We start from the raw sequence: 25,312 nt of genomic DNA, 5'->3' as shown, positions 1-25,312 counted from the left end.
ATCTCCCTGATCTATGTGGTTCCTCTGGACCCCAGACTTATGCCAGACCAGGCCAGAGGAATTGGAGAATGAATCCCTGGTCTTGGGCAGGAAATCAGAGGGTGCAAATCTGTAAAGCAAGATTAGGTATAACATCTCATCAATTATTTCCCAGCAAAGCACAGGGCATGTCTCCCTGGAGTCATACATTCACCTAAGCTTCTAACCCTTTCCCTAGAAGTGTGGGTTTCATATGCCTTTCCCTACCAGGTATTGCATGCTGGGCAAGGGACCCTAAAGCATGGGATGAGTAAGTGAGGGCCTTTATGCCGAGTGCTCTTAATATCTGAAGTTGGGGCTGCAGTGAGAAGTTGGGAAGTAATAAAGGATATAGACAGTGGAGCTACAAAGACCAAATTCCTCAATGGAAAAAATAGAGGGGAGGGGGAGACAGAAAAATCTGACATCCACTTTGGTATTTGAGTAGGTGTGAGAAGTACTTAGAGGCATAGCAGCATCAGAGACACCGAACTGTGAGTTCTTATCCAGGACTCAGGACCCAAACTTTTCCTTTTCTGTAGGAAGCGCAGCTGGGAGGCCAGGGGACTGAAGATTCAACAGGCTCCTGTGGCTGGTTAGAACTAGGAGGGAACTTTCCTGAAGGACAGACACTGATGGCTGCTGGCATCAGGAGTTTGGATAGGGGACTGCGTTTGAATAGTGGGGTGACATAGAAATGTTTAAGAGCCTATAACCGCGGAGGAGACAAATTTCTAGGGGTGAGACAGGGCACATAACAGAATAGACCAGTACAGTGTTGCTGAAGCAAGCCCCCTACATATACAGCTTGGCCCTCATCCAAGGGCACATGGTTAAGTTAATGGCTCTGTCCTCAAGATGAAGCAGGTAGGGTTGCATTTCCTCTTAGAGTATTTCCTCCCTCAAGGCTGAGGGAAATACCATAATCCATATTGAAAGGGACCCATTCCAAGGCCCCCACAGAATGCATCAGGTTTCCCTTAATCTGTTTGGACAAGGTGGCCCAGCAGGACAAGGGCAGATCTCAGCCTGGGGATGGATGAGAAAGACACTGTTTGTAGTGAGAAACTCATTTCATCTATCTGAAGGCATCAGTCTGTCGCAACCCTTCTCTCCCACCCCTTATCCCCATACCTTCTCCACACCCTCTCCCAACCTCAGTTTGTTTAGATGTCGAAATCTGTGCCCCCTCCTAGTGAGACTATTCACTTGGACCAGAGATAAAAGCTTAGGGAAACTCAGAGGTCTTAGTCAATCCTGCAGCTGATGCAAGATGCAACCAGCCCCAACTCTTCTGACTACTCTACTGATGCTGCCCCTGGTTATCCAAGGACAGCCTCAGGTACAGGTGGTGGAGGGAGGGAGATGGTTCTGTGTTTTGGACTGGCCTCCCTCATTGCTTAGATTATTTTTAAGAACCCCAGGTTCTGGGGGAGAGTGAAGACGGAGAGGGATGGATGGAAGAAGGATGGAGTACCCTGCCTGCTCCAATGATCCCTGGGCTTGGGTGAGCATAGGGTGAGAGGGGAAAACAAGGGTGAAAGTTAGTGGAAAGAATTCTGGGCTGTCAACTGCTCTTCATGAATCTTTATTTTATGCAGAAGTCTGCCACCCTTTACCTGTGCTAAGGATGCTACAGATAAGGGAGCTCAGCCTGGGCTGTTGTAAGCATGTGACCTGAGTTCCATCATCCACCAAAGCTACATTATTAGGTTGGAGTTGTGGCAGACTGAAGATAGTGCCAGATTAACTACCAGGGCCATAGACGCTGTGTGTGGGACTATTCAGAGAAGGGCTGGGGACACATATCTTAATTCTTAAAGACTCTGTAAAGAAACCTCAGCTAGTGCCACAGGCCTAATCAACAACTTTGGAAGGAATCTTTAAAATGGGAGTGGAGATATGAACATAGGGGATCATAATAATAACAGGATAATATGAGTCTTAATAAGATGCCTGCCACCCTTTGAGTCTATAATAACTAATTATAATAACCATTGGCTAGTAAGAGTCTTTACAAATTAATCTCTATATATATTTACAGTTCTTTTTAGAAAATTCATCTTTATTATTGAAAACATTACAGATGCCTTCCTTTTCTCCCTCAGTGACCCTCTCCACCTCACACCTGACCCCACCCCAACCAGGTCTTCACCACACTATTGTCTACATCCATGGATTATACATATATGCATATAAGTTATTTGGTTAATTATTCCCCCTCCCCCCAGGCCTTCCCTCTAAAATTCGTCAGTCTGTTCTATGCCTCTATGTCTTTGGATATTTTTTGTTTGTCAAATCAGTTTGTTCATTAGATTCCACATATGAGTGAAATCATATGGTATTTGTCTTTCTCTGACTGGCTTATTCCACTCAGAATAATATTCTCCAGGTCCCTTCATGCTGTCTCAAAGGGTAAGAGATCTTTCTTTTTTACAGCTGCATAGTATTCCATGAAGTAAATGTGCCACAGCTTTTTCATGTACTCATCTGCTGTACTTGGGCTGTTTCCAGATCTTAGCTATTGTAAATTGAACTGCTGTGAACATAGGGGTGAATATATTCATTCTGATTGGTGTTTTATGTTTCTTAAGACATAAAGTAAAACATAAGTATTCTCATTTCTTACAAGGGCACTGGAACACAGAGAGTAAAGTAATTCACCCAATGTCACAGAGCCAGTAGTAGATTCAGGCAGTCTGGCTCTCAAATCAGTGGGTTTATAAGTAAGATAATAGGTAAAGGGGCAAAGAACCCAAAATTATGCCTCTTTTATTTCTAGAACCTTTCCCCCTCACTCTGTTTAGCTGAGGCAAAGCAAATGCCTGCCACCCTCATCCTTTTGGCCTGCATTGCACACCCACCCCAACACAGCTGGGAGCTCTGCAGCTCCCTTAGTATATAAGTACAGGATGTAGAATAAGCATGAGACTTTTGGGCAACTTGCAGCCTGATCACTTGTTAATTATGTGACTCAGCATAATAGTTGTAAAAATTCTCAGAACCTCTGGGTTTTAAATTATAAAATGTGGATAACAAGTTCTACCTGGTCATGTTCTTGTGAATGGTGAATATCAATCTAGTTTCTGGTGCCCCATGGTGCTGCTAATATTTTTTTTCTTGACAATTTGGAATTCTTTATACCTGCTTCTTCAAGACAAAATTGTGGGGATCTACTAAATCTCTATAATGGGGGTACTGCCCAGAACTGCAGCCCCTAAACTGGTCCCTTGACAAGTCTCTTCAGAGTTGCTTTCCTCTATCCCACAGAGCAGCCAGGAAAGGTCAGCCTCCAGTTATGGGAATTGCAGATCAAGCCAGTATATGAGGTAGGGTGATGGTGGCCCTAGCAAAAGGAGCTGGAGAAGACTGTGGTTTCAGTTATGAGAAGTCAAGGAAAGGGTCACTCAAACCCATGGCAGAAGAATGCCCAGTCAGTTAAGAACAACCTCTTGTGCAGGGTCAAGAACTTCTTCTTAGGCACACCAGAGCAGGGTCAGCCTCTTCTCCTGCCTCATGTTGCCTAAAAGTACAGTGTGCTCCAACATATATGCTTAATGTACCTGTAACCATCATTTTGCAGCTGGTAAGACGTGTGCCAGGCTCCTTGGATAAAGATGGCCTATGCTATTGTGTGGTTTACCTGCCCAACAATGTCATCACCTTGAAACAGTTGGAACAGCTACAGAGTACAGCCCAAGAGCTCCTGAGCAAGTATGAGCAGGAGCTGTCCAGGGTGAGTGCTGGGGCTGGGGCTGGGGCTGGGGCTGGAACATGAGGTAGCACAGGCGCAGCCTCTCCAGAACCTAGCACGAGGATGAGCTCTGGTGGTAAAGAAGGAACTGAAGGAAGCACAGCACTTACCTTTGAGGCAAATCCTTAGTTTAAAGGGAAAACTGGGCACTTTTGGGGGATCCCCAGGAGTAGTAACAGAGAGGCTTATATAGGGAGTGCTTCCTATATTAACAGGTGAATTAGTGAATATGGATTCACTGGGCGATGGGAAGAGGATAGAGAAGAGGAAAAGGCTTGGAAGTGGGATGACTAGTGCAAAGGAGGCAGGAGACAGCCTAAGTGGAAGAGTTAAAATAGGGGCAATTGGTGGACAGATGTGTGGGCCAGGTTAGTGAGCTTGGAAGTGATGCTGTAAGTAAGCATGAGTAAACAGAAATGTTGCACCTGCAGGGTGGTGTGGGCAGTGTTTTTTTTTGAATGGTCACTAGTGGAGCTCCTGGGGAAGGTTAATGGATTGGGGCAGACTGGAAGCTGGAAGTCAGGTCATTCATTCACTCACTAAAGCGTTCCTGAGAGTGTGTGGCTCTAAACAGAAAAGGAAAGAGAGAATCTGTGTGGTGTAGGGGAAAGACTTATTTTTCTTGCAGTGAAAGGATGCTATCATTCTCAGCTATGAAATAGGGATAATGGTAATGCTCACCTCAAGGGTTATAAATAGAAGCAAATAAGGTGAGGGATATGAGAGAATTTTGTAGGCTGTGAGGCACTGGGTAGGATGTAAATAGATGGAAAGAGCCATAGCTGTTGAGGTTTGTGAACTGCCTGTTCATCCCCCCAACCCATGACCAGGTCAGTGAGTATGCACGCACCATTGAAGACAATGACAATCAGATCCTAGAAATGAATGGCGCCCTGAAGTCCAGAAATCCTACTGCCCCTGCTGTCTCCTATGAGTCCCCAGCCTTCAATCTGCTGCGCCTGGAGCTGGAGGGAGCACAGGAGTTGGTGGCCCAGCTTAAAGCGAAGGGAAGGGCTGGGGACATCCTCTACCAGCTCCAGAGCCAGGTATGTGGATAGATTTAAGAATCTCTCTCTCCTCCCTAGCCTCCTGTCTTATCTAACTGAAAATTTGACAGTTTCCCAAATCACTTCTTTCTGGGGAAGAAGACCCTGAGCTGAGAAATGTGGGAGCTTAAGAACACTCAGTGACCCACATCCCTGGCATCTCACTTCCTCAGGTGGCTAATGCCAGCCTCACACTCAAGCTTCTGGCTGACTCTGACCAGCGCAGCTTCCGAGCTCTCCGCCAGGAAGTGGATGTCCTTCAGAGCCGTATAAGTGAATGTGAGAGGGAGAAGGCGCAAGAAGAGGCCTCCAGAAACCCTGACCAAATCCTGCCCCCAGGTGAGGCCCCAGACTGAATTTCCAAAGATCTTATCTCCCCAGTGGCAGGGTTGGGCATGTAGGGTTGAATATGGTGTACTGAGGGGTGGACAGTAAAGATCTTGATATAAAGTAAGTCTTTTATTTTTGTGGTTGGTGTTTCACTAAAGGATGTAGACCGAGATTGCTACACTTTCACACAAGGGCATAGCCAGATACATAGGTGTGTAAATACCTATAATCAGACATACACACTAGTCTCCATTCATGCACAATCACATCTGCTTACACATGGACATACACTCAAATGCACACATGGTTACTACACTTTCATACTCTGCTCTCTCTGGGTCATGTGCCTCACACTTATGTCATACCTTGCCTGCTCTCTTTTCTAGGTTCTTGTGCTCATGGAGGGCTCCAGAAAGTCAGTAGACCCATTGTGGTGCAGCTCAATTGGAGAGGCTTCTCTTACAAGGCAGGATCCTGGGGCCGAGACTCAGCACCCAACTCATCCTCTTCCCTCTACTGGGTGGCTCCTCTGCGTACAGATGGCAGGTGTGTCCAAGATGATTTCTCTTCTGCAACCAGATTCATTCCAGAGTCCAGAGTGCTAACCATTACACCATGGAACCACCACATCAGATTCATTCCAAATTTTCCTTACTCTACCCTACCAGGTCTCTTTGTGGCCCCATTCCAGATTCTTCTATTTCAGACATGTCCCTGGGCAAACTTAGTCTAGGCTTGACAGGTTAACTCCTAGTGCTCCTCTCATGGGCTAAGGATGGACCAGACTGCCCTAAACTTCCTTCACAAATTCACTGAAATTTCTAATCCCATGGTAATCCAGAGCTGGTTCTATTCCTAGCTTAATCATATTTTTAGAAAAAGACTCTTCTATATCTGAGCCTTAGAATCCTAACTTCTGCTCAGAAACAGTTCAGAGGATAAACTTGACCAAATTTGACATGTGGAGTCTAATATATCTAAGTTTGAATCTCAGTACTACCACTTAGCATATCTGACTTTTTTTGTTTTTAAATATATTTTTATTGATTTCAGAGAGGAACTGAGAGGAAGAAGTAGAAATATCAATGATGAGAGAGAATCATTGATTTTCTGCTTCCTGTATGCCCCCTACTGGGGATCAAACCTGCAACCCAGGCATGTGTCCTTGACTGAAATCAAACCTGACTGGAATCAAGGACTCTTTAGTCTGTAGGTGGATAATTATCTATCCACTGAGCCAAACCAGCTAGGGCTAGGATAAGTGACTTTGTGAATTAATATCTCAGAACCTCTCAGCCAGCTATAAAATGAGATTAATTAAATATATGAGAATATCACATGAGATTACATAGAAAAGTGTGGGCAACATAGTAGATGCAGATAACTATTTGTGAAAGAATGGCTAAATGAATCAATGAGTAGATGAATGACCCCTTCAATAAACTGGCAGCCTGGCAAGGAAGGCAGACACAACTCACAGACAAGGTCTTTAAAATCAGTACATACAGAAATGTGATATAGGCTCACCCGAGAAGGCAGGGAGGGGTGAATGTGGGCTGAATCAGTAGTTGAAGCTTATCTCAGAAAGATAAGCTTTCTGTTAATAATAACACTCCCTATTTCTACATATATTTTCTAGTACACAGAACACATTCACATGCTTTTGCTTGTTAAATTGTCTCAAAATCTCTGTGGGTAAGTCAGGACTTACTGCCCAATCTTAAGATGTGGCGATACTGATAAGTCAGGAATGATGTAAAGGACTTTCCCAATGTGACCTTCTGGGCATAAATCTTCCTGAATCCAGCTTCAGAACTCTGTCCTATTACAGAACATCTGTGTCTCAAGAGCAGGTGGGAGGCAGTGAAGTATAAGCAAAGGACATTATCCATAAAGAAGAAAAAGTAATAGCTATCACTTGTTGATTGCTTACTTTGAGATGAATTCTCTAGTAATTATATTATTTGCATGATCTTACTCTTGACAAGGAGGTAATATTTTTAAAAAAATTTTATTTATGAGTTGATTAACCTGGAGCCAATTACTTAACCTTCCTGAGACATAGTCTCCTAGCCTGAAGGGATAAGACCTATCCAAAAGTAACTTTGTTATAATTAAATGAGATAATGCATGTACATTCCATTATCTCATTTAATTAGGCATTGTTGCTGTTGATGTTATTATTACTGTTATGTTTTTTCAGTTATTCATTCTCATAGCATATTGTAAGTAAAAAATTAAATATTAAAAATCAATTCTGTTTGAGTCCAAAGTCCCCCACTATTCATTAGAACACCAGCCTGCCCATTTTTAATAGCACTTTGTTACCCTGCTTCCTTCTGTCATCTGATGACTCTGGTGTGGTGCTTGGCCTAGGTACTTTGACTACTACCGACTGCACAAGTCTTATGATGACCTGGTACTGCTGAAGAACTATGAGCAGCGGAAGATGGGCTTTGGTGATGGCAGTGGCAATACTGTGTACAAGAACTTCATGTACTTTAACTACTACGGCACAGGTGAAATAGCCAAGGTGGACCTTTCTTCCAACAGCCTGGTTCTGCGGCGCCCGTTGCCTGGCGCCACCTACAACAACCGCTTCTCCTATGCTGGTGTGCCCTGGAAGGACTTAGATTTTGCCAGTGATGAGAAGGGGTTGTGGGTGCTCTATGCTACAGAAGAGAGTAAGGGCAACCTGGTTGTGAGTCGCCTCAATCCCAGCACCCTAGATGTGGAAGAAACCTGGCGCACCAGCCAGTACAAGCCAGCCCTATCCGGGGCCTTCATGGCCTGTGGGATGCTCTATGCCTTACGCTCTCTGAGCACCCGCCAAGAGGAGATCTTCTATGCTTTTGATACTACCACTGGGAAGGAGCACCATCTCAGCATCCTGCTGGATAAGATGCTGGAAACGCTGCAGGGCATCAATTACTGCTCCTTAGATCACAAGTTGTATGTCTACAATGATGGCTACCTGGTCAATTATGACCTCAGCTTCCTGCCACTAAAGCATTAGCTATCAAAACCACCAGCCAAAAGGCCCTATGAGGCTTGAGCTCCTGCAAAAGCTGTCAAACCCAATAAATCCTAAGCCCAATGGGAAGAGCATTGGTAGAAGTGTGTCCTCCTCTTGACCCTCCAGGTGGACCATTCCCCAAAATGGCCATTAGCCTTAATGATTGGTGGCATTGATTATATCTAGTTAGTCCTTTATACTTTATATCTCAATCAGCACATTAAAGTTCTCTTTAATAATGGTCTAGGTGGATTTTATTGGGGTTTGATTGGGAAACAAAATATGGGCTGGAAAATGTTACCCCCAACCCTTTACCAGAATCCTAGAATTGCAGGAGCTGGATTAAAAAAAACACACGTCATATTCTGTGTATTGAAAACTGTGAGTACAGCTTCTACAATTGTAGAACTGTCTGAGTTAGGTTTAGAATTATTTCAGATTGAGAGCCTTCTGATCCCCTGTAGAGGATCAGGGGAGCTTGTCATTAGGGTGGGGTGTATAAGTTCCCTTTCTTATCTCCAACCACCTGTGCGGTGTCTGGGAAAAAGAGGACAGTGTCTTGGAGGGATAATCAATGTTTCACTCTCCTGAATAAGTCTCACTTTTGAGTGTAATTTGGGGAGGGGCTTAGGTCTGAGTCCTGCTCTAGGAAGTGCATGATAGATAAGCATGAGGCAAGCCTGCAACACCCTTTGCCTGGGACCACCTACAACCCCTACTTCTCCTATGCTGGTGTCCCTGGAAGGACTTATATTTTGCCAGTGATGAGAAGGGGCTGTGGGCGGATTGGGATTGAGGTAAAGAAATTCTCAATAAAGAATATCCTTTAGTGTAATAGCAGGAAGTCTCTTAGACAACTGTCTGTAGTTTCTTTGCTTATCTTTAACATACTGAGAACATATGGGCCCAGCCTCTTTGCTTGATGCATCTATCTGCGTGGTGCACCTACCCACTAGGCAAGTGAATGAAATGTTCAATGTTTCAGACCCTGAAGTCTTCACAGTTACACAGACAATAGAATAGTTCACACACCCTGCCTCATGCCTATACTTCATACATATACATGCACAAATATTTATCCAATCAGACATATGCATTATCATGTTTACATAACAATATTTCCATCCACATCAAACATTAACATAGACATAGATATGCATTTAACCTATCCACTAATAGAAAATTCACATGCTATCCGAATAAAAATTAATCACCATCCTCAGTTCCTTACATGGAACTGAGAATCTGGCTTTTTAGTTGCCTAAACTTGTGTTGTTAGGAATTTCACTGTTAACCACTTTCACTCTCACTTCTTGGTTCACAGACATCTCTTCCCCTAATGCCCCTTCTCATCAATGTCAACACAAAGATAGACATTTAAGACCAGGCTAGAACATTGAAACAAATCATTCTAAGAATTCTGCTATAATAGCATGTAGAAAAGACCAATTAATAAGTTAATTAAAAGTACTTTGCAAGGAGTAGATCATTAAACTTTAGTTTGGAATGCCCCTAGTGGGAGTCTCCCTGGCTGGCCCTGCTCCTGCTTCTAGGATAGAGAAAATCTCCACCCAACCCATGCCCCCCAATCTTATGGAAACATTTTCAATTAAGTCTAGACTCACAAAATTTATACACAGAGAAAAACCCGAGATCCTTTTTTATAATACCACTTTTCTGAAGAAGTTAAGGACTTTGTTCTTGTCCATTTTCTCTTCTAAGCTCCAACTCTGTCCACATGGTTAACAAAAGCAATAAACTTCTGTAAAGGTGACAGTTGAGCAGGAGTCAGAAAAAATCGAGACTTAAACATGCAATTCCCTGGGAGAAGTATGTTCCAGGTAGAGAAGGCTGTATAATAAAAACAAAAACCATCAGGTAGGAGTGTCCTGGCTCAGTGGATAGAGCATTGGCCTGCAGACTGAAAGGTCCCAGGTTTGATTCCGGCCAAGGGCATGTACCTTGGTTGCGGGAACATCCCCAGTAGGAGGTGTGCAAGAGGCAGCTGATCGATGTTTCTCTCTCATCGATGTTTCTAACTCTCTATCCCTCTCTTTTCCTCTCTGTGAAAATCAATAAAATATATTTTAAAAAAAATAAAAATAGCATGTGCCCGGATTGAGGCCTGGATCCCCAGTGTGGGGCAATCCCCAGTGTGGCGCATGCAGGGAGCAATGGATCAATGATTCCCTCTCATCATTGATGTTTCTTTCTCCCTTTTCCTTCCTCTCTGAAATCAATAACAATACTAAAACACAATAAACAAGCAAAAACCACTGCTAGGTGTTTTTGTGATAAAGCAGGTTAAAGATAATAGTGTCTGAATTTAGGGTGAAAGTGGTGGAGGTGGTGAGAGTTTTCTGATTCTGGACTGAAAACTGGATCCACAGAGGTGTCTGTGCTGCCCACAGGCCACCATCCTCCAGCTTTGACATCATCAGCAAGAGCAAAGGACAGGCCCATAAAGCTCCAAAGGCATCTAGCACTCCAAATACTAAAAATTTCTACACCACCACCACAACATACCAAAAAAATACATCTCAAGAAAGAAATTATAGCTAAAACTGATGCTTTATCTCCCCAATAGGACAACTCTATTCATCCAATTATGCCTTATACCTTGCTTGACTCTGTTTACATAATAAGCCCAGGCTCTCCAGTCATCTTTCTAAGTCTCATCCCAATATACTTGACTGTCTCTGATCTGACTCAATATTCCATTCATCATCAGTTCTCCAAACCTTTCCACCCTATCATTTAGACCTTACAATTTAGCAATAGCAAAGTCCTTATACCTACAACTTTTCAAATGTTCCCTTACCTTTTTTGCTGTAATGGAATTCTGGCTTTCCACTGAGCACTGCTGGTTGCTTGTTTTATTCCCTATGGACTCAGAAGTGGGATAGGTGTCCTTCTTGCATCATCTTTTGCTTTCTGCCCCCAATTCTGTAGCTTCAAAACTAGTCCATATCTGTCAATATAATCATTCTGGCATAGCACTCACCTACCAAACTCACCATGGTCTATCCAACTCTGCCTAATCTCTGTGTAGGCAAAGGAAAGCCAGACAACTGTGCCGACTAATGTCATCTAAGTATCTCTCTATATAAAAACCTAAGTGACCGTTATGACTGAACGACCGGAACTACAGATCGACCAGTTGCTATAAGCACTGACCACCAGGGGGCAGGCGTTCAACACAGGAGCTCCCCCCTGATGGTCAGTGTGCTCCCACAGCCAACCTCCTTCAGCCAGTCAACCTCCCATGGTCCCACCCTCTCTCATCCCTCCCCCCGTCTGGCAGGCCCCGGTCAGCTGGCCCCAATCAGCCCAACCCTGATCAGCCCTGATCGCCAGCCAGGCCCCTTGCACGAATTCATGCATGGGGCCTCTAGTATTACCAAAGGCCTTAGTTGGTCTGTTAGTGATACTTCAATATTACTTCAGAATCTGCATTAGTATAACTTGGAGAGTGTGTCAAAACATGAATTTCTGAGCTCCATTCCAAGAGGTTCTGATTTAGTAGATCGGAGCCTCAGTTGATGCTGATGCTACTGGTCTGGGGAACCACACTTGGAACCAATGCCCTTAATCAATACACTATCTTATTATTTGCTCATTTCAACAAGAAGACAAAAGTGATCAGAACTGACTTATACCTGTGTCTATCACAAATCGACCAACTAATTTGCATCTGTACTCATACACTCTGCTCTTCATCCTGTTGTATTGTATAAACTGCCCGTGCTCTTAAATCAAACTCTCCATTTATCTACTCAACAATTTATTCTTGAAATTATTTTTTCTTTCTCATGCTTCATTTTTTTCTCATTGTATTGCCTCCATCAAAATAAAAACATGATGTAATATTCTTATCTTAAGGAAAAAAAACCTTTATTGTCACATTCTTAATAGCCACCTTCCTTTTTTTTCTTATTGACAATGTTTTTAGTGGATCCACTTACTGAAAAATTTATTTGCTTTTAAACCCAGTCCATCAGATTTCCTGTACCTAACACTTTTCCAAAACTTGTTTCATCATGGTCCTAATTTTCTTTTATCAAATCCAGTATCAATTTTCAGTTCTCCTTCTACTAATTCACCAGCATCATTTGACACCTTTGGTTACTCTCTACTTTTTGACACTCTTCACTTTATCTTTCTCTGCTTTTTTGACTTAATGTTTTATTTCTTCTAAATATTCTTTGTTGAAATCACTTAATCTTCCAGACTTCTAAATATTGTAGGGCCTATAACTCAGTCTTTTTACCTCTATCCCTTTTCCTAGATACACAAAGTTTATGATTCTAAATACTTTGTCAATGTGGATGAACTCTAGATTCATGATATTGAATTATCTCCCTACACTTGCACTTGTATATAAAATAGATACCTCAGATATAGGTAAAACTGAACTCTTATTTAATTTTCTGTGTAACAATCATATTTCCTCCTTTTTTTTTCTAATCTCAATAAATAGGCAGTCAATTGAGTTCTTCTGTAGGATAATAATGATTATTCCCTTCTCATATTTTAGTTTCCACCTACCAAAAAGTCAATACTTTGAAAATATAAATAATTTTTAGCTAATGTTGAATCAGAGAAAAGACTGGAACATAAAATGCCAGGAAGAAGGTTGACTGGGGATTAACTGAATTTGAGTCTTTATGGGGACACAGAGGATTAAGGAGTCTTTCTTAGTTGTTCAATCCAAGTGAGTCTCCCCATGCCACATACCAGGGCTTGTGGAATCAGGACTCTTGGACTCAGAAAGGGTCAGCTAAGGCTCCTCACTCTGAAAAGGGTAATTGAGATAAGGAAATGGAAAAGTTAAAGGTTGAGAGAGACAGTTCCCAGGGATCCAGAGTACCTTGGAGAAATCTCAAAATCCATTTTATGAGGCTGTGATGTCAGTGGTGAGGTCACAGAGGTGACCTGATAGAGTGGGTTCCAGCCCAGAAAGCTTCAGGGGTGGCTGTTCAGCAAGATGAGGGCGGTTTGGAGCCCTGTATAAGAGGAAGGACGGGGTCACAGCTGATTGGTATGTATCCCCCAAATTGGATCCTTTATCCTTGCCCATTTACTCATCCATTGTAGCACTCTTTCCCATGACTTCAGGTGTTCCTTCCCTGATACCAACATCTCTCAAACCCATAACCCTCCCAAAGCATCCTACCCCAGAGACCTCATTGACCCTTCTATGTGGACCCTCTAGTTTTCCCATCTTGACATTCCAGGTCCTCTTTTTGCTCACTTTCCTACTTTTTCCACTGCTCCAAAAGATGATCTTGGTCTCCCATTCCCATCCCCCAGCTGTGTCCCCACAGACCTGGGCCTTCTGCTGCCCACCATGGCCAAAAGCGGAGAGGCCCTGCCACAGGGCTGTCCAGCACCAGTCCAGAATCCCCACCTCATCAAAGTGACAGTGAAGACACCCAAGGACAAGGAGGATTTCTCAGTCATAGACACTTGCACCATCCAGCAGCTGAAGAAAGAGATATCTCAGCGCTTTAAGGCTCACCCTGATCAGCTGGTCTTAATCTTTGCTGGCAAAATCCTCAAGGATCCTGACTCACTGGCACAGTGTGGAGTGAGAGATGGCCTCACTGTCCACCTGGTCATCAAGATGCAGCGCCGTACCATGGGCACTGAGTCTCCAGATGCTTCAGTCCCTAGTCCAGCCCCTGGATTGCTCCCTCAGCCAAGCTCCATTTTCCCAACAGACGGGCCATCCACCTTTAGCTTAGGTGTCCTCACAGGCCTCAGTGGGCTGGGCCTGACTTCTGGTAGTTTCCCCGACCAGCCAAGCTCACTGATGTGGCAGAATGTATCTGTGCCTGAGTTTGTGGCTCAGATCATTGATGAGCCTTTCATCCAGGGTCTGCTGTCCAACACAGGCCTGGTGCGTCAGCTGGTTCATGACAACCCCCATATGCAGCAGCTGATCCAGCACAACCCTGAGATCGGGCATATTCTCAACAATCCCGAAATCATGCGGCAGACACTGGAGTTTCTACGCAACCCTGCCATGATGCAAGAGATGATGCGTAGCCAGGACCGGGCGCTCAGTAACCTGGAGAGCATCCCTGGTGGCTACAATGTGCTTCGGACTATGTACACAGATATTATGGACCCAATGCTTAATGCAGTACAGGAGCAGTTTGGTGGCAATCCCTTTGCTGCTACCACTACTGCTAATGCTACCACTAACAACAGCCAACCTTCGAGGATGGAGAACTGTGACCCTCTTCCCAACCCCTGGGCTTCCACAAATGGAAGCTCAGGTGGCAGGCATGGCAGGTGGCCTGGGGACCAGGACATATCTGAAATTAGAAATAGGGCTCCTAACATTCTGGGTAGTTTAGGGCTCTATGACTACCTCCAGCAATTACATGAGACCCCGCTGTCCTTGGGAACCTACCTGCAGGGGACTGCATCCACCCTCAGTCCAAGCCAAGAGGCACCGCCACCAGGAAACCGAGTTCCCCCAACCTCATCTCGAGTTCCACCGACTTCATCTCAGAAACCTGAGTCAGGCCATCCACGCCCCAAGGAGTCAGTAGCAATCAAAGGCAAATCCTCTTGCCCAGCATTCTTGAGATACCCCACAGACAGTAGTCCTAGACAAAATGGAAGCCAAGATCGTTCAGGGAATGGCTCCACTGGTCACAGCACCAGCATGCCTGATCTTATCTCAGGGCTGGGGGCTGCTGCCAACAGGGCCCCATTTGGTCCTTCACCACCATCCCCCATGGTAGCTACCTCAGGAACCCCTGAACATTCCTGGCTGCCACCTCTAGCTTATCCAAGATCTCTGCGACCAGATAGCTTGAATCAGGCCCCACAATTACAGGATGAGATACGCCGGCAGCTGCCCTTGCTGCTGCATCTTCAGGCAGCCATGGCAAACCCTCGTGCCATGCGTGCCCTGCTTCAGATTGAGCAGGGTCTGCAGGTCCTAGCGACTGAGGCACCTCACCTCCTACTCTGGTTCATGCCTTGCCTAGCAGGGCTGGGAAATATGGCAGGAGAGGCAGAGCCTGGAGAGGGCACCCTTATGCCTGAGGCTCCCCCACCAGCCCCAGCTCCTGAGGTTTCCCCAGAACAGGGTTCTGCGGAGCTAGGCCTCCATTCCAGTCCCTTCCTCCAGATACTGCAAGCCCTAGCCGGTACCAATTCCCAGCAGCTGCAGCCCGAGACTCACTTCCGGGTGCAGCTAGAGCAACTGCGGGCCATGGGCTTTCTGAATCCCGAAGCCAACCTCCAGGCCCTCATTGCCACGGGAGGTGATGTGGATGCTGCGGTAGAGAAGCTGAGGCAGTCATAGGAGCCCAAGTTCAGACCGTATCTTTTCCTCTGTGCCCCTTTCCCCATATTCCCTGTCCAACTCCCCCATTCTTGAATGCAGCCGCACTATGAACTGAATTTACTATTATGCCCTTTACTGCGGAGACAATATCAATCCAGAGTCAATGAGGAAGAAAGAGGGCCACAAACAGGGTGGGGGTGCTTTGCGTGACCCAACCATCCCTGCCACTGCACAATGATGGGGCCCCAGTGTGAGCTCTGTAAATGCTTGTCTTGAGATGCAATTACATCCAATCTCCAGCTGCTGCCTGAGTCTGATTCTTTGTGGGCACTGAGAAAAGGGGAACATGTGGGAGAAGAGGGGATGATTAGAGCTCTGTCTGCATGGAGACGAGGGCATGAAGGGAAACTGAATGTTTGTAGCTAGAAAATTCAGAGGCATAGAGAGTAGAGCAGGGAGAGCTGAGGCAGCTTTCTCGGTGTCCTTCCAGAGGTGCCTCAAATTTTGTGTCCTGTAGGAGCTGCCACCATGTACTCTGTTCTTTGGTGCCTCTACCACCAATCTGTCTGAAGAAAGTGGCACAGTTTCTTATTTTTATTGCTGCTGAAGACTATCCCATGGGTGGCTCTCGTTTTCTGAATTCAATGCTGATCCCTGAGTGGACAGAGATAGAGCAGGATTGTGGCTAAGCACACTTCATCTCACCAGGTTTACAAGAGTTACCGTCCCTAATGACCAGATTCAGAGAGTTACTGTCATTGACAGACTATGTGTGCCCTGCATTTTTGTCTTTCTTGCAACTCTTAGCTCTGAAATTGAATACCTATCCTGGCCTTAGCATTCACTATTAGGAATTCAATGTGAGTAAGAAATATGATCCTGCTCTCATGAGTTTATCATCTGGTAGCAGGAACTATTCAAATTGGGAATATTTGAAGAGTGCTCATTTGTAATTACAAACTATGATAAATGCTATGAAGAGAGAGAAGGGGAGTGTGAAATAGCATAATGGGTTTGATCTATTCTGGGAGACGGAGAAGACTGCTGTGAGTATGTGCTCTAAGCTACTACCTGGAAAGTAAGAATGAAGTAGGTAAAGATTTGAGAGAGGAGAGGAATATTCCAGCAGAGGAGTCATTATATACAAAGGCACTGAGGTAGAATGTGTGTCACACATGGGAAGGGCCCAAGGAATATTGGGCTAAATTTTAATTTACACTCAGGAATGTTTCCTGTTGCCCATGTACTTCTAGGGTGAAAGTGTTACAATTCATAAATCAAGCGAGTGAATCACGCCTTCCAGTCCCCATACACACTGGTAAGCACACTACGGAGAAATGTTCCAACAGTAGTGCATACTCACAGGTAAATACATCTTCACACAGGCATGCCTATGTTCATGTGTATAAGTACACACACACAACACAGTTTGTTAGAGATATACCACAGAAAGGGATTTAAAAAATTATGACAAGGAAAGAAAAGTGTCTTTGGTAGAGGACACCACTACGGTACAAACGGCCATGGTGTATTGAAATGTCAGAGACTCAGTGTTGGAGGTCCTTTCAGGGACTGGGAGAAACAGAACTTCTGCCTGGAACTCAGGATACTTGAACCAAAATCTTTACTTTTTAGCTTGGAGATAAAAAGGACGTTTGGGTACACTGTTCTAGGGTTCCATCTCTAGGGGGAGCGCCAAATTCAGAACCCCCTTTATCACTCACTTTGCTCTGTATCAGTGGGGGAGTTCTTGTCCAGATGGAAGGAACTGTAGTTTAAGATGGTGCTGGGGAAACAAAGATAAAAATCTTGCCTCTCTGTTTCCTGAAAGTAACAAGCCAAGTAGTGGTCTGGGGATGCCTCTGACTAGGGAAGATGTGCATGCACAATCTCTAATTTCCATCCTGGGAAAACCAGTTAGGTATGAGAAAAAAGGTGTGTGTGGGAAGGGAATAAATGTTGCTGTTCTCATCTATCTATGGGAAAGAGAAGCATAAGGGTTCATATGAAGGAAAGTGAGCTTAATAGGGCAGGCAGCAGGTGGGAATCTGCGTCTAAAAGGACTGGGAAGAGGGACTCAACTGGAGTGCTCTCTACAGTTAATGAGATGGTGAGAATCCTTGTTATAGCCTCATCAGTGACTAAACTCATCAGCCCCATGCCCTGCTCCATGGTGAAGGCGGTGAACTTCCAGGAGGAGGAGGTTCCTGTGGCAGGCACAGACACTGTTCCCCATTAGCAGCTAACACAGGGTTTGGTGCATAGGAAGGCAGTCAGTAAATCATTCATTGAGACACATTGAATGGGGAGTGAGGAAATGAGCAACTGAATGAGAAAGTAGTTGAGACCAGCTAGATATGAATCAAATAGAGCATATTGCAGGGCTGGAGATTGTGCTTGGGGAATAAACACTGTTGGGGTTTGGGAAGAGAGATTTCTGTGGGCTGATGTTACCGAAAGAAAAGGCCTCCGGAGACGTCCCATGTGCACTCCCAGTTCTGATTCTCAGCGCTCCAAGTAAATACCGGCTCCTTGGAAGGACCCACACTAGGAGGTAGTGTGGGTGAGGAATAGAAAAAGGGTCTGGTCATAGTTAGCCTGGTGCCTGGACCCTCAAAAAATGTGCCCTTTCTTTAAACAAAGAGGTTTGCTAGAAAGTAAAAAATAAAATGGTGAAGTCTGATGATTTGTATTATAGATAGCCAGCCAGGTAGGTGTATGGCATTTTAAGAGAAAGGCATTATCCAAACAATGGAAAGTAATTTTTGACATCTGTGTTCTTTATTTTTTTTAGATATTTCTCTAATATCTGTTATAAATATATCTCCACATTTCCATAGATATTTTAGGGTTGCATTAATTACATTTAATTTTAATAATAGTTAACACTTTTTGAGGTTTTCCTACATGCTGGGTTCTGTTCCAAACTTTTCTTCTTTTTTAAAAAAATATATTTTTATTGATTTCAGAGAGGAAAGGAGAGGGAGAGAGAGATAGAAACATCAATGATGAGAGTGAATCATTGATTGGCTGCCTCTTGCGTGCCCCCAACCAGGGATCGAGCCCGCAACCAGAGCATGTGCCTTTGACAGGAATCGAAACCGGAAGCCCTCTGTCCACAGGCTGATGTTCTATCCACTAAGCCCAACCAGCTAGGGCTGTTTCAAGCTTTTTACATCTGAAGCCACACGATGGTTCTTTAATGCAGGTCATATTATTATCCATATTTTTCAGATGAGGAAAACTGAGGCATAGGAAGAGGGGAAGTGCATACCTTATAAGTTATACAGCTTCTGCATAGTAGAGCCAGGATTTGAAATTAGATGACCTATTTCCAGAGCCCACACTCTTAAGCACTGCACTGAATGAGGTTAATGCTTTAATCTTTACTTGAACAAAGTGAAAGGGGCAGAGTTTGTGGTATTTCATTGAAATTTTGCACCCTGGACTCTTGCAATTATCTACACTGGACTGAAATATCTTCTTTACCATGTTCCTCATATGAGTAAATCTCTATTTTTAAAATGTTAATCTACTAGTACTACACTTCTTCAATTATTTTATTTATTTAGCTGGGTTTTTTTCTTTAAATTTTTTTTCAATCACAGTTTACATTCAATACTGTTTTATGTTAGTTTCAAGTGTACATTATAGAGGTTAGACAAACATGTACCTTACAAAGCAGTCCCTCTGGTATTTTCAGTACTTGTCTGGCACTGTACATAGTTTTTACACTATTATTGACTATATTCCCTGTGCTGTACTTTACATCCATGGACTATTTTGTGACTACCAATTTGCGGTTTTTAACTCCTTCATCTTTTTTTACCCAGGCCCTCAACCCCTCCCCTCTGGCAACCATCAGTCTGTTCTCTATATTGAACTTCTTCAATTATTTAATAAAATATTTAATGAAATATTTAATAAAAGATCAACGTTTGAGTCATTATTTCTTTGCAAAATCCCATTGTCTAATTTTGTTGATTTTTCTTAATACACTTTATAATAGATGTTAAAATTCAGAAAAAGACACATGGCATTTTAGGTGCTTTCCTTTACATTTAAAAATTAGAGAAATGTATCAGAGACAGTCTTTTCTTTTAGAATAGAAAATATTTCCATTTAAGTTTTATTTGTTTATAAATAGCTGTAATTTATTTATATAACTTCTACATATTTGGCTTTATTTAAACATTACATTATTTTGGTTATTTGGAGTAAAATTATTTTCATTATGTTTTCTGATTAGATATTGCTGTGATGAAACTGTGCTGTTACCAGTTACATTTTGATCTTTATTTCAGAGAGATTTTTCATTGATTCTCATGCAGCAACAAAATGTTTCCTTGATAAATAGTCATAAAACCCCCATTATTCTAATAGTTAAACCTCTTCTTTTCTAAAAACATAATTTGACTTGTTTGCTCAATTTAAAAGTTTTAATATTAAAAAAATATTTAGATAACATTGATAAATAAAATAAGAATAAAAAATCAGCAAGAGTTCCACTACCTAGATGGTACTGCTATATACCATGGTGGTTTCCTTTTACATATTTTACGAAACTGTGATTATATTGTACATAGTGTTTTATAGCCTGCCTTTCAACTTGATCATCTAGCATAAATCTTTTTTCCAACTTATTAAGTAGCCTTTTACAGTTCATTAATTTGATAAATATTTCCTGAACAATTTTCATATGTCAGAAACTGTGCTAGGTGGTAGGAATACAATGGTGAACAAGATAGATATGGTTCTTGCCCTAAGGAGCTTATAATATAGTAGAGATAACAGACCTCAAACAAACAAGAAATAGAAGTAACAGCTAACACAGAGCACTCACCAAGAATTAGACACTATTCTTTAAGTTTATGCATATTAACATACTCAGTTCTTAAAAGAATCCTACAAGGTAGGTACTATTATTATTTTTTAAAATATGTTGTTATTGATAACATTTATCAATAGGGAGAGGGGGAGAGAGAGAGCCATCAATAATGAGAAAGAATCATTAGTCAGTTGCCTCCTTCATGCCCCCTACTGGGAATCAAGCAGCAACGCAGGCATGTGCCTGATCAGAAATCAAACCCTGACCTCCTGGCTCATTGGTTGATGCTCACCAATGAGCTACACCAGGTAGGCAGGTAGGTACTATTATTAAACCCATTTTACAGATGAGTAAAGTAAAGAATAATAATGTCAAATGTCTATTCTTAGGTTACACAGCTAGTAAATGATGGAGCCAGAGCTTGGATTTGAGCCAGTGTCTCCAGAGGCCACACTCTTCTATATCACTTTCTATTACATAAAAATTGAATTATAATTATATAGGTTTCATGCATAAAATAAGCAAGATATGTTTCTAGTATATATTAGGGAAGGGGGATATATTTTTAGAGGGGTGGTCAGAGTGTATCTCTCTGGAGGGAGTATTTATGCCAAAATTTGAAGGGTAAGAGGAAGCCAGACACTCAAAGAGCTGCATGAAGAATGTTTCAAGCATATGGGAAAGTATAAAAAAGACCTTGAGTTTGGATAGAGTTTGACACATTGGAAGAAAAAGGAAAAAAAGGCTAATGTGTTTCAAGGGGAAGAAATAATTTTCTCTCTACCCATCTGAATTCTTCTGGCTGGACTAATAAATTAACATGAGACAGATTAACAGGAGAAAATGACCAAATTTATCACATAAGTACATATGTGGGTTCCCTCAGAATAGGGGCCTGAAGACACATTGGGCAGTTGAGGCTTATATGCCATTCTGAACTAAGGAGAAGGACTTAGCAAAAGTCTGGTATTTCCAAGGGAAAGTAGGCAACTCACAGGCAGATGAGAAAGAACAAGCATAGTCAACAAAGTCTCGCTGGGCTCAAACATTGGAACATGGAGTCCAATCAACTTTGTGTCATTCCTCTCTGTCTCACATAGTTCATATTATGTTAAGGTGATAGCTTCGTTTCTTCAAGCAGGAATTCCTTCAGTTCTTTCTGAGTCTTTTGTTTCTTAAAATTAGCCAACTTAAAACAACAAATACCCTTAAAAATACATTTGGTGTTAAAAACTTCTTCCCCTCAGTGTCCAGAGTGCAAAGAATAAGAGGAAAAGTGTGTCGCACTGGCTGGTTTGGTTCAGTGGATAGAGCATCGGGCTGTGAACCAAAGGGTCCCAGGTTCAATTCTGGTCAAGGGCAAGTACCTTGGTTGCAGGCTCCTTGCAGGTTCGGGCCCTGGTCAGGGCTCCTGCAGGAGGCAACCAATTGATGTTTCTCTCACATCAATGTTTCTCTCTCTTTCCCTCTCCCACTTCCCCTAAAAATAAATGGAAAAATATCCTCAGGCGAAGATTAACAACAACAAAAAAAAGTGTGTCAAGGTGAGGTGGGAAAGACAGTGGAGTGCAAGTTCACACAGGGCTTTATTGCCATGTATAAATGTAGATTTTATTCTTAACTCATGTGGAGCATGAATGAGAGAGTGGCAAGAGTGGAAGCCAAATCCAGTTGGAAGACCTGTGCAGTCATTCTAGCTAGAGATGGTGTTGCCCTGCGATTTGGGTTTTCCACAAGAGTGTATGTCCATGAAGAAGTGGAAAACTGAAAATATATTTTGGAGAGAGAATTTATAAAACTTTCTGTTAAGTTTGGATGTGCAAACTTAAGGGAAGGGAGACTTGAGGTTTTATCTATTCAGCTAATATTAATTGAACGCCCTGTGGTAGGTGCTAGAGAAGGGAGACAGTCCTGCCTTCACAAAGCCAACACAGAGGGGACAGGCACCAAGCAATCAACATAATTTCAAGTAAAGGGAGAGGTTAAAAAGAAAGTAAGGAGAGTAAGAAACAGAGATCCACAGGTGGACTCTCTTTGGTTGGTCATCAGGAAGAACACCATTTAAGCAGAGATGTGATGAACAAAGGCAGTTATCTAAATTAAGGTCAGGAGCCAGAGTTCCCAGGTCAAAGGGACATCATATTGCAATCATAATAAGAACTACAGGGCCCACCCTACCTAGTTTGGCGCAGTGGATAGAGCACTGGACTGTGGACTGGAAGGTCCCGGGTTTGATTCCAGTCAAGGGCACATGCTCAGGTTGCAGTCGGGGGAGTGCAGGAGGCAGCTGATCAATGATACACTCTCATCATTAATGTTTCTATCTCTCCCTCTCCCTCTCTGAAATAAATAAAAATATATTTAAAAAAAGAACCACAGGGCCCATCCAGCCACAATGTTGGTGATTGATAGGTTGAGGCCAATACAAAGCTGAGGGCCAAGAAAGGAGGCAGGGACACCAGCTGGCAGATTATTGCAGTATTGAAAGCATTGAGATAATCGGATTCAGGATATATTTTGAAGAAAAAGCTCGTAATGTTTGCAGATAAATTAGACATGGAGAGAGAACAATCAAGGATGATTCCTGTGTTTTGGGCCTGAACAACTAGTTCAATGATCATCTTATTCGAAGAGGGAAAGGGACTGGAGGGAAAGGCAAATCTGAGATTCTATTCTGACATTAACTGTCTTGGCTGTGAACTTAGCTTCGATACAGAAGACTATGGAAGAAACAGGTTTGTGAGGAGAGAGTCAAGAGCTCGCTCACTGGTATATATTATTTTACTTATCATGACAGCAAAGGATTCTAATATGTGCTTGCTCCACATCCATAAATAAAAATAACCTAAAAATAAAAGGCCAAAGTGAGAGGCAACAAGGGTTTATTTAAGATAAAAAAGAATTGCAATTCTGGGAAGCACTAATCCATTAGGAGGTGAAGACAAGGGTATTAATGAGAAAGGGAAAGGGAATAATTACATGAATAAAAGAATAAATTTCTGTTGGTGTTAATAAGTCAAGGAAGAAATTTCTATAAGTGTAAGTAAGATAAGCTATTCTTTAGCTATACCTGGAGGTGCTAATTCCAAAGAATGCCTTTCATTTTCAGTACTATTTTCAGGGTGTCCCTTTCCTGTTAGCTTTTCTTTGGCAGACACTGCGTTGTCTCTGTGTGTGTGTGTGTGTGTGTGTGTGTGTGTGTGTGTTCCAGTCCAAAGGTTATTGTGCCCATTTCAAAGATTCCAAAGGTTTGAGGAGTAAGATATACCAGGCAGTTCCCCTGGGATGGCAGCTCTGACTATTTATAATGGAAAACACCTAAACAGCCTGATGTATTCATTTTTATAGTAAAAAATATATAATTGCTGCAGGGATTCGAAACTTTACCCTAGGGCCCACCTGCCTGGAGTGATCAAAACAGTGCCTGGGAGAATCCCTGTTTTCTGAGAGCCAAATATGTACCCTCCCCAGTGACAAATCTCCTCCTCACATATACCTTAAATCTAATTGTTAAGTCATAAAGACTGGAAATCAAACTGTTACTGTCTCACAATTTTTCTTGTTTCAGTTTTGATTCTGTGAGCATTGAAATCATAGTTTATCTTTTGTTCTTGGGGAACATGATGCTGTCTTTCTTAGAACCAGGTAGATGGGTTACTCAGCTTTGTAGTTCTCAAAAATGCAAGCTGCTCTCAAGACCCCAAATTGAGGCTGGATGGACTAGTTATACATGTCTTCATTCTGTTCATATAGAAATGGGAACCTGTGGTCTTGACTAGTTCATGGTCATTAGACAGTCATCTAGTGAGGATAGGTGACTATAATCAGTATTTATTAAGCTGGTTCTATAGTTGCCTTTTCTACTCAGCTATATTTGTTGATCCAACTCAATTGATATGCTTTTCAACAGTAAAACAGGCTGGGGCAAAACATGTTTCTAAAAAGAAACATTACTTTTTCATATTGCTATTGAATTCAAATTGTAACCAGACAATCTTTGGGTCCATGCTGCTGTCACTACTTGAGCCAATTAAGCAGAGACAGAGTTGAATCATATGAGTGTTTATTCCATTACTGATGTCAGTATGGGAGAGCAGCAGGTCATCCACAAAAAATCTGCTCTGCACCCCACCATAATAAGCTAGCTGCTTCTATTGGGTAGAAGACAAAAATTACAAGGGGAAGTAGGCAAAGGGTATTCCAAATGGGCAGTTTACAGGTCTGGATATTTGTAAAGACCTGCAGGTATGCAAAGGCTGGGAGTCTTCAAAGGACCAGCATTTTTGGTAATCTTTCCATGATAATAGGCAGCTCCCTGATGGGGAGGATGAGCTGCATTTCCAGGTGAGCTCCCAGGTCCCGCACCACACCCAGCCAAGTTCAGGCTATCAATCCCCAGAAAGAAAGTAGGGGAGGGCGGGGGTAAGGGGAAGAGATCAACCAAAGGACTTGTATACACGTATATAAGCCAAACCAATGGACTTGGACAACAGGGGGATGGGAGCATGAGTGTGCGGGGGCGGGGAGGAAGTTGGGGGTTAATGGGGGGGATGAGGACACATTTGTAATACCTTAATAAAAAAAAGAGAAAAAAAGAATATGCCTTCTTTAGTCAGAACAAAACAATCACAGTTAACAGAGCATGATTAATATGTCTTACAATTATAGCTGGTCCCCAGTATCCTATTTCTGCCCCTATCAAAATCATAAAGAGAGCCAACCTAAGGCAGGTGGTAGAGACTTCTGCCCTTCCCCCATTCAAGCCTCAACTGTGACCTCATCACTGACATCATTATCCCGTAAGGCTGGCTCTGGAGGCTCTGGAGAAGGGCAGCTGCCACCCCTATGGGAGCCAGGTGGCTGCAGGGGTAAACTGGGAGGTGCTGTTTGTAGGACGTGGGTGAGAGGACATCACTGGACACCTACTGGTCCCTGCCCCCAGGTGTGCTCAGTGCTACATCTAGGATTCTACAAGTTCCTCAAGTAGCCCTGCATCTTCTCTCGAGGAAAT

At 42.9% G+C, this 25,312-nt stretch overlaps 2 protein-coding genes across 2 annotated transcripts; both read left to right on the top strand.

Annotated features, from left to right (window-relative positions):
* Window positions 1-1,291: 1,291 nt before the first annotated feature.
* On the top strand, window positions 1,292-8,164 carry LOC102440305 (olfactomedin-4). The gene is made up of 6 exons (XM_014460687.1): window positions 1,292-1,360; window positions 3,602-3,754; window positions 4,603-4,818; window positions 4,992-5,157; window positions 5,535-5,694; window positions 7,525-8,164. The coding sequence occupies exons 1-6, from the start codon at window positions 1,292-1,294 to the stop codon at window positions 8,162-8,164; spliced, it is 1,404 nt and encodes a 467-aa protein (XP_014316173.1).
* A 5,350-nt stretch (window positions 8,165-13,514) lies between these two features.
* UBQLN3 (ubiquilin 3) lies at window positions 13,515-15,491 on the top strand. The gene has a single exon (XM_006094553.1). It carries the CDS (start codon window positions 13,515-13,517, stop codon window positions 15,489-15,491), a length of 1,977 nt encoding a protein of 658 aa, XP_006094615.1.
* The last annotated feature ends 9,821 nt before the right edge of the window (window positions 15,492-25,312 follow it).

Source organism: Myotis lucifugus, unplaced genomic scaffold, assembly GCF_000147115.1.
Source record: "Myotis lucifugus unplaced genomic scaffold, Myoluc2.0 scaffold_138, whole genome shotgun sequence".
Classification (NCBI taxonomy): domain Eukaryota; kingdom Metazoa; phylum Chordata; class Mammalia; order Chiroptera; family Vespertilionidae; genus Myotis; species Myotis lucifugus.
Note: the sequence above shows the minus strand (reverse complement) of the source record. Positions and strands in the feature narration are given on the sequence as shown.

Bases quoted from the DNA above. Each gene is read 5' to 3' on its own strand.
- LOC102440305 (XM_014460687.1), top strand. From the start codon at position 1,292: ATGCAACCAGCCCCAACTCTTCTGACTACTCTACTGATGCTGCCCCTG. The intron at 3,755-4,602 runs GTGAGTGCTGGG...ACCCATGACCAG, and splicing joins ATGAGCAGGAGCTGTCCAGG to GTCAGTGAGTATGCACGCAC. The intron at 5,158-5,534 runs GTGAGGCCCCAG...TCTCTTTTCTAG, and splicing joins TGACCAAATCCTGCCCCCAG to GTTCTTGTGCTCATGGAGGG.
- UBQLN3 (XM_006094553.1), top strand. From the start codon at position 13,515: ATGGCCAAAAGCGGAGAGGCCCTGCCACAGGGCTGTCCAGCACCAGTC.